The sequence below is a fragment of the Mandrillus leucophaeus genome, unplaced genomic scaffold (genome assembly GCF_000951045.1).
Source record: "Mandrillus leucophaeus isolate KB7577 unplaced genomic scaffold, Mleu.le_1.0 Scaffold74, whole genome shotgun sequence".
In the NCBI taxonomy this organism is placed as follows: Eukaryota; Metazoa; Chordata; class Mammalia; order Primates; family Cercopithecidae; genus Mandrillus; species Mandrillus leucophaeus.
The window spans coordinates 1341884-1350023 of NW_012108030.1; the positions used below are offsets into that span (position 1 = coordinate 1341884).

Consider the following 8140-nt stretch of genomic DNA (forward strand, 5'->3'; position numbering starts at 1 on the left):
GGGGAGGGGCTGCGGGGCCGGGGGTACCTGGGATCTCTCCAGCTCAGGGTTGGGGAAGGAGTGAGGGTCTAGGACTCAGTTCCTGGAACCCAATGGGGTGGGTTAGAGAATCTAAGGGTTTGGGAGATCCCTCTAGGAATCTGACTCAGATCGTGGGGCTCCGTGCGGAGGACCCCAATGGGGAGGGGGATCCCAGGATGTTAGGTCTCAGAAGGACCTCGCAAATTCAGAGCCAGTGGGGCAGGGTCCCTCATTCTGGGATCTGGTTCGTGGGGTCTGGGGAATCGGGATCTGGTGATTGGGATCAGCAATCCAAGTATATGGGGGTCTCATAACACAGCAGCAGTCTCAGAAGACCCTTTGGGACTTAGGACACCCAGAGATCCCAGATCTCAAGACCAGGATCATGGGGCTCAGATGACCCAGTCGGGTAAGATCCAGGGATTCAGAATGGTCATGGGATCTAGTGATTGGCACCATGGGTCTTCAAAGACCCTGAGAATGAGGATCCAGGGATCTGGGATCTGGTGGTGGAGACCCACATAAAAGGGCTGGTGGGTGATGTCTAGGACCTGGACTGTCATATACGGGCACCCTGCGCTGTTTGTGGGTAGCCTTGAGCACTGGTTCTTGGGGCTTGTGGAGGGGGGAGGGAGTTTTGGATTCAGCAGGTCTTGGATGGAGCCTGGGAAAGTTCATTCCTGGCAAGTTCCCAAGGGATGCTGATGCTTCGTGTCTGGGGTCCACACCATGAGGCCCACTGGGCTAGAGTATCCAGCAGAAGAAAGGCAGAGATGTACACAGGACTGCTGGTGCAGCCTGGCTTAGGGCATCTAGCAGGAGGGGATCTTAGCCCAGGAGAATGCTGTGAACGCGTGGGGAGACGTCCGGGACATTGGGGTTGGGGAAGTGGAGCAGGCTGGGGTTTGGCAAGTGACGCAGAAGCAGTGACCCAGGCCTAGGATGGCAGGTGGAAAGCCAGTGGTGAAGCTCTTCGGTCTAGGGTCTGCGGATGAAATAACTGGAAGCAGGGTGGGAGGGGAAGCCAAGGGGCCAGAGAGAAGGGGGCTTGGGAAACTAGCTAGGGATATGGGGAAAGGAGGGGCCCAGACTGCGCAGTGGGGGACGGGGCTTTTGACCTGGGATGGGATCCTCACCTCGGAGCTGTCTCCAGGTGACCGTGGGCTCTGGCCGCCCCACGGCCAGGCAAAGCAGGTTCACATTGCCCCCCTCATTCACCGTCACAGGCGACGAGATGTTCACAATGCGGGCAGGGACTGTGGGCAGGGGGAGAGGCTGAATATGGATGCCCAGGAATCCAGGCCCCCAGGCCCTCCTCCCTCAGACCCAAGAGTCCAGACCCCCGGCTCTTCCCCACTCAGACCCAGGAGTCCAAGACCCCAGCCCCTCCTCCCTCAGGCCCAGGAGTCCAGACCCAGAGCTCCTCCTCCCTCAGGCCCAGGAGTTCAGACCCCCAGTTCCTCTTTCCTCAGACCCAAGAGTCCAGTCCCCCAGCCCCTCCTCCCTCAGACCCAGGAGTCTCTGCCCCTTTCTCCGGACCCTCTGTCTGGGCCTGGCATCTTCTTGTCTAATTGCTGGTCTTGTCTCTATTCTCTCTCCACCTTCATCCTAACTTGGTTTTCCATCTTGGGGTCTGAATTCCTCTCCCTTTCTCTATTTGTATTTATTATTATTTTAAATTAATTTATTTAACAAATACCCACATGGGACTTTCTGTGTAACAGATTCTATTCTAAGTGCTTTACCAAAATCCACTGATCAGATGCTCACTCCCAGCCTCTGGGGTGGATGTTACTGTATTTCATCAATTCTTTTATTTATTTATTTATTTTTATTTTTATTTTTTTTTGAGACGGAGTCTCGCTCTGTCGCCCAGGCTGGAGTGCAGTGCCGCAATCTCGGCTCACTGCAAGCTCCGCCTCCTGGGTTCATGCCATTCTCCTGCCTCAGCCTCCTGATTTCATCAATTCTAAGACATATCTGTGCTTTCTGCCCCCCTCTCCCATTTGAACATTACTCCAAGCAAGATGGCCCTCGAGACAGGATGCCAGGGTATCACTGGCAGTAGTTTTTTTTTTTTTTTCTTTTCTAGCAGGGCATAAAATAAAAGTAGCTCTTCCGATTGACGACGTCTGGGATTTATGACAGCACCATCCCCATTTTGCAAAGGAGGAGTCCCAGGTCTCTCCTCCTGCTCAGGGTCCCTGGGCTGGTGGACGGTGGCACTGAGGTTGGAACCCAGGCAGTCTGGCTCCAGAGTTGGAGCTTGCCAGGATCCCCCTGGGTTCTCTCTGTCTCCAGTTCCCGTCTCTCCAGGTGTTCCCTGCCCTCCACCATTTCGGATGGCTCAGGAGGCAGGCTCCTGACTGCTCTCCGCGTCTCTCCCTCTGCCTCCTGCCTTACTGTGGAGCTCTGCAGCCCCATCTTTCCTGCTCTGGATCTGGCACTTCCAGCCTCTTGGGACTTCCCTCGCACACTTGGTTCATTTTCTCGCCTGGCCCTGAACACACTGTTTCTTTTCTAGTCTTAGCCCTGTGCCCAGCCAAAGGCGTCCGCTCAGACGTCATGTCTGGGAAGTCCTCTCTGAGCCTCTCCTTAGAAAATCAGCTCCCAAGGTGTGGGGACAGCCTGCCTTATTCTGTAGCCCCAGTGCCTAGATCAATGCTTGCAGAGTAGGCACTCCAGGAATGGGGCTGAGCAAATGAACATGGTCTTCCCCCAAGCACCCCCTCACCCCTGTAGCTCTCCTGCCCTAGAAGTGATCCTGCTGATGTGTCACTCTCTGTGTGACTGGCCCCCTTCTGCTGGGCTGAAATCCCCAAGGACAAGGCTGTGTCTGTCGTTCTCGCTATGTATCCCTGGGGTTGGGGAACATGTGGTATCTGTCATCATGCCTCGTCTCCCCCACGCTCTCTACCCGTCCACCCAGCCAGGCCCCGGCTGAGGGCTCACCGTGGACAATGAGGTAGACCTGAGTGGTGTACGGCTGGTGGCGGGTCTGGAAGGAGCAGGTGTAGAGGCCCTCGTCGCCAAGCCCCACTTCGGTGATAAGGATGGAGAACTCCTCGGGGGTGTTTATGAGCAGCCGCACCCGCGGGTCGCTGGTCCAGCGGTCGTTGCCAGCGTACAGGATGTTGGAGCGGTTCAGCCAGGCCACGCGGGTCACATGCTCATCGATGAAGCAGCTACAGGGAGCAAGAGAGTGGGAAGGTTTTTCTCCACCCACCCAGCCTGAGCCTTCCCCCACCGAGGGGGTGGGTGGGAGAGGGAGGCCACCGCATCTCCAGGTCCCACCACAGCCCTGTGAGGTGGATGCTGCTGTGCCCACCATACAGCTGGGGATAAGCTGAGCCTCAGGGGGGGAAAGCTGTGAGCCCAAGTGCAGAACAGAGCAATAGCTCATGGTCATTGAATGATCGTGTATGTCAGAGACACAAAAAGGGGAGAACAGAGAATCTGGGAGAGAGGAATAGAGATGCAGAAGGAAGAAGAAAGAGACCAAGAGAGAGAGGGACAGAGACCCAGAGAGAGGGACAGAGACCCAGAGACAGAGGGGGACAGAGATCTAGCGAGAGGGACAGAGACCCAGAGAGAGAGACAGCCCCAGAGACAGAGGGAGACAGAGACCCAGAGAGAGAGGAAGACAGAGAGAGAGACAGAAACCCAGAGAGAGACCTACAGAGACCCAGAGAGAGAGAGAGAGAGAGAGAGAGCTACAGAGACCCAGAGAGAGGGGGACAGAGACCAGAGAGGGGGACAGAGACCCAGAGAGAGAGAGAGAGAGAGAGAGAGAGCTACAGAGACCCAGAGAGAGGGGGACAGAGACCAGAGAGGGGGACAGAGACCCAGAGAGAGGGGACAGAGACACACAGAGAGAGAGAGGCAGAGACCCAGAGAGAAAGAGACAGAGACCCAGAGACAGAGAGGGACAGAGACCCAGAGACAGAGGGGGACAGAGACCCAGAGAGAGAAGGGGAGACAGAGACCCAGAGACAGAGAGGGACAGAGACCCAGAGACAGAGGGGGACAGAGACCCAGAGAGAGAAGGGGACAGAGACCCAGAGAGAGAGGGGGACAGAGACCCAGAGACAGAGAGGGACAGAGACCCAGAGACAGAGAGGGACAGAGACCAGAGAGAGAGAGGGACAGAGACCAGAGAGAGAGAGGGACAGAGACCAGAGAGAGAGAGGGACAGAGACCCAGAGGCAGAGAGACAAAGAGACGTGGAGAGAGGGGGAACAGAGACCAGAGGAGAGGTGACGACCTGGGGAAACAGTAACCCTGGCTGTCGTGTTTTAAGCAGCCGTACTATGTCACGCTCTCTAAGCATGGTGTGTGCATCCTGAATCCTCACAATAACCCAGTGGTAGTTCACCGTCTCCCCACCCCGTTGACAGATGGGGACACCGAAGCCAAGGGGGAGCCAGCTCATAGTTGTGTCGCTCCTGAGGGGGAACGTGGAGCCCAAGTCTTCCCATCCCAGGCTGTTCCTGTAACCAGGATCCCCACCCAGGAAGGTGAAGCTCCGAAGGTGAACGGGCAGGACTGCATGGCTCCCTGAGATCTGAGTCCCCACCCACCGAGGGAGGTACCTGAGGGTGGCGTTGTCACCTTCACACACCGTGTAGTTGTCGGCAGGAGAGTTGAACTCCAGGCTCTGGGAGAGCAGCCCTGTGGAAGGTGGGGGTGGCTCAGCCTTGGCAGCTCAGGCAGAGCCCGGGCATGGTGGCACCTGCACACATGTGCACACGCACGTCCTTGCGGACAAAGACATCTCCTGCACGTGCTGCCACACCCATGCGCTGATGTTTTCAGAGATACACACACAGCAGACACAATCAGAGCAGATACATGCAACATGTATCTTCCCATGAGGCCACGCGGACTCACAGACTCAGATGGGTAGGCGCCCATGGACACAGAAACCTACACACCTCCAGAGATTCAGAGACAATCGCAGCACACAAACACACACACATACAGATACACACAGATGCATGTGTACACACACACATATATATATACAGAAACACGTGTGCAAACACATGCAGACACTTGTACACATAAGACATACACACAGACACATATACACAGACACAGATACCTGTGTACACAGAACACATACATTCACAGATACAGAGTACAGTGACACACGTACCAATATGAGCAGATTAACAATTACATAGATACGGCTGGGCAAGGTGGCTCACACCTGTAATCTAAGCATTTTGGGAGGCTGAGGCGGGAGGATCACCTGAGACCAGGAGTTTGAGACCAGCCTGGCCAACATGGTGAAGCCCCATCTCTACTAAAAATACAAAAAATTAGCCGGGCGTGGTGGCGGGCGCCTGTAATCCCAGCTACTCGAGAGGCTGAGGCAGGAGAATCACTTGAATCTGGGAGGCAGAGGTTGCAGTGAGCCAACATCACGCCACTGTACTCCAGCCTCAGCAACAAGAATGAAACTCGGTCTCAAAAAAAAAACCCAACAATTACGTAGATGCATATACATATGCAGAGATGTGTACACACATCCACACACGGTCTATACCCACAGACATATGTACACAGGCACATCGACACACAGATACTTGAATACACAGAATACATATGCACAGATACATATATACACACATACATACACACAAATACACATGTACAGGGGCACACAAACATTCACAGGTACAGCGTACAGACACACATGTACCTATGCACAGATGAGTGTATAATATATATGCATACACCCAGAAACACACATATATACATTAATACACACAAATATCTACACACAGGCCCACAAGCACACAGATGCACACATACATTAACTCAGAAACGCACCGAAGACATACGCATAAAACCACATGCACGTAGATAACTCAACACATATGCGTACACAGACATGCAGACACACAAATACGAACACGTACACACAGAGATCCACATGTGTACATGCTCAGACACACATCCGTCACAGATGCACAAATACACCCTCACGCACACGAACCTTCGCAGACACACACATCTACACAGGCACACTGTGTGCCCAAGCTCGTCAGGGCATGCTTGCAGGTGTGAGCCCATGCCCGCTCCCACACTTCAGCACAGCAGGCAGGCCCCATCACCCCCACGCAGTCATCTCTCTGTAGACCGTGGCCTGTGGGCTGGACCAGGGCCAGGGAGTGGGGGCTGGGCATGCGGAGGCGGTGGAGCTGGCACCAGGCAGAGAGGGAGGAAGGCCGGCTGGATGACCTTGGACTCCTGGAGCGGGAGGGGCCTGCGCGGGGCTGCCCTGCCCCCAGCCCAGGCGAAGAGCTAATTAATCTAATGAATTAATGGCCCGTGCTGCCCCAAGGACTCCCGGGGGCCCTCTCCATCAGCAGCCCCACAGGATGGGGCCAGGACAGAGCCAGGTGCAGTGGGTTGGCCAGGCTCTGGGGCTTGGGGCTGGGCCCTGCAGCCCGTCACCCTGGGCTCCCTCATGCCAGAGTTACTGCTGGGATTTGAAGAGAATGGTGAGAGGGGGCTCACCCTCCCTGGGCTAAACACAGTGAACACTGCTACAGACAGCCCTGGGAACAACAGGAGACAGCTCGGGGATGGATGATGGACGCACGCGCGCGTACACACACACACACACACACGTACACACAGAGGCTTGGACAAGGCACAGAGACCTCTCCAGGCCTAGAAAGAGTCCCCACACTTGCTATGTCCTTACCCAGACAGGTACACACACAGTCATACAGACACAAAACAGCTTCAGCTACACCCATACACACACACACAAACACATACAGTCACACGCATACAAACACAGGAGACAGTCCCACTCTCTCAGTCACATGCATGGCTGTGGACCCACTCAGAGGGACAGGTGCATACATACAGTGACGCTGACATGCCCAGCTCCGCACAGGCACCCAGCAACAGGTCAGCTGGAAAGGAGGATCTGTCCCAGAAGCACTCATATTGTCACATTCAGTCAAAAGGGTCGGTCCCAGGCCAAGCAACTGCTGCACCCTGAGTCACCCCATCATATACAATAGTTCCCACATGGTTCTATCGACATCAACAGCCCCACGCATGGCTGCAAAGTCCACACACAATTCCATCCCTACATACCACACACACACACACACATGCTTACTAACCTAACTGGGTACACAGACACCACCGGCGCGAGCACCACGATTCCCCTCCCACTTTGCACTTTGGAAGGCCCTGGGTCAGACGCACACAAAGCTACAACCCGTGTAACGAGACGGCGACACTGTCACATCCCCTCAAGCACAAAGGGGCCACACTGGGCCAAGAATCAGGTCATGTTGTCACCTGTGATCAGATCACACACGGCTGGACGCACACACACACACATGCACACGCAGGGAAAATTGCAAAGTCACCAACAAAAACCTGGACCGAACAACAGGTAGTGCCACATTCAGTGTGGCCAAAGAGTCACATGTACGCACCAAGATCCCTTCCCAGGCTGGTGGAGACAGACAGGCCCGTACCCTGCCCTATCCCCCAGACACAAACAGGATTTGCCATGCTGCTGCTGACCCATCTTCTGGGCCAGGGTTCCTCAGCCTCAGCATGGCTAACATTTGGGGCCAGACTGTCCTGTGCAACATAGGAGGTCGGCAGCATCTCGCTTCTGATCTGGATCCATTTGATGCCAATAGCTCCCCCTACCCCACCAAAAAATGCCTCCAGACATTGCCAGATGCCCCATAAGAGACAAAATCACACCTCAACTTCCCGTTGAGAGCCCTTGTCCTACAGGAACCAAGAAGGGGGAAGAGGGAGCTGTCCAAGGTGCCTACCCTAAGGTTCAGGGGCTCCAGGGCTCCTGAACTCAGCCGCTGATTGAAGCAGGTGCTGCCCCCATGAGTTGAGCCCACATACCAGTCCAGGCTTCTTGGGGCTTTATTTTTTATTTCTATTTTTATTTTGAGACAGAGTCTCGCTCTGTTGCCCAGACTGGAGTGCAGTGGTATGATCATGGCTCACTGCAGCCTCAACCTCCCCAGCACAAGCAATCCTCCCACCTCAGCTTCCCGAGCAGCTGGGACTATAGGCGTGCACCACCACACCTGGCTACTTTTTTTTTTTTTTT

The 8140-nt window shown here is 54.9% G+C and overlaps 1 protein-coding gene across 1 annotated transcript in view; it reads right to left on the minus strand.

Moving 5' to 3' along the window:
• IGLON5 (IgLON family member 5) overlaps positions 1–4820 on the minus strand; it is a 12148-nt gene extending 7328 nt beyond the window's left edge. Inside the window, exons 1-4 of the mRNA XM_011966050.1 lie at positions 4754–4820; positions 4614–4692; positions 2974–3206; positions 1158–1277 (exon numbers count right to left, since the gene is read on the minus strand). Coding sequence (XP_011821440.1) covers positions 1158–1277; positions 2974–3206; positions 4614–4692; positions 4754–4820 — 499 coding nt within the window. The remainder of the gene's footprint in view (positions 1–1157; positions 1278–2973; positions 3207–4613; positions 4693–4753) is intronic.
• Between the last annotated feature and the right edge of the window lie 3320 nt (positions 4821–8140).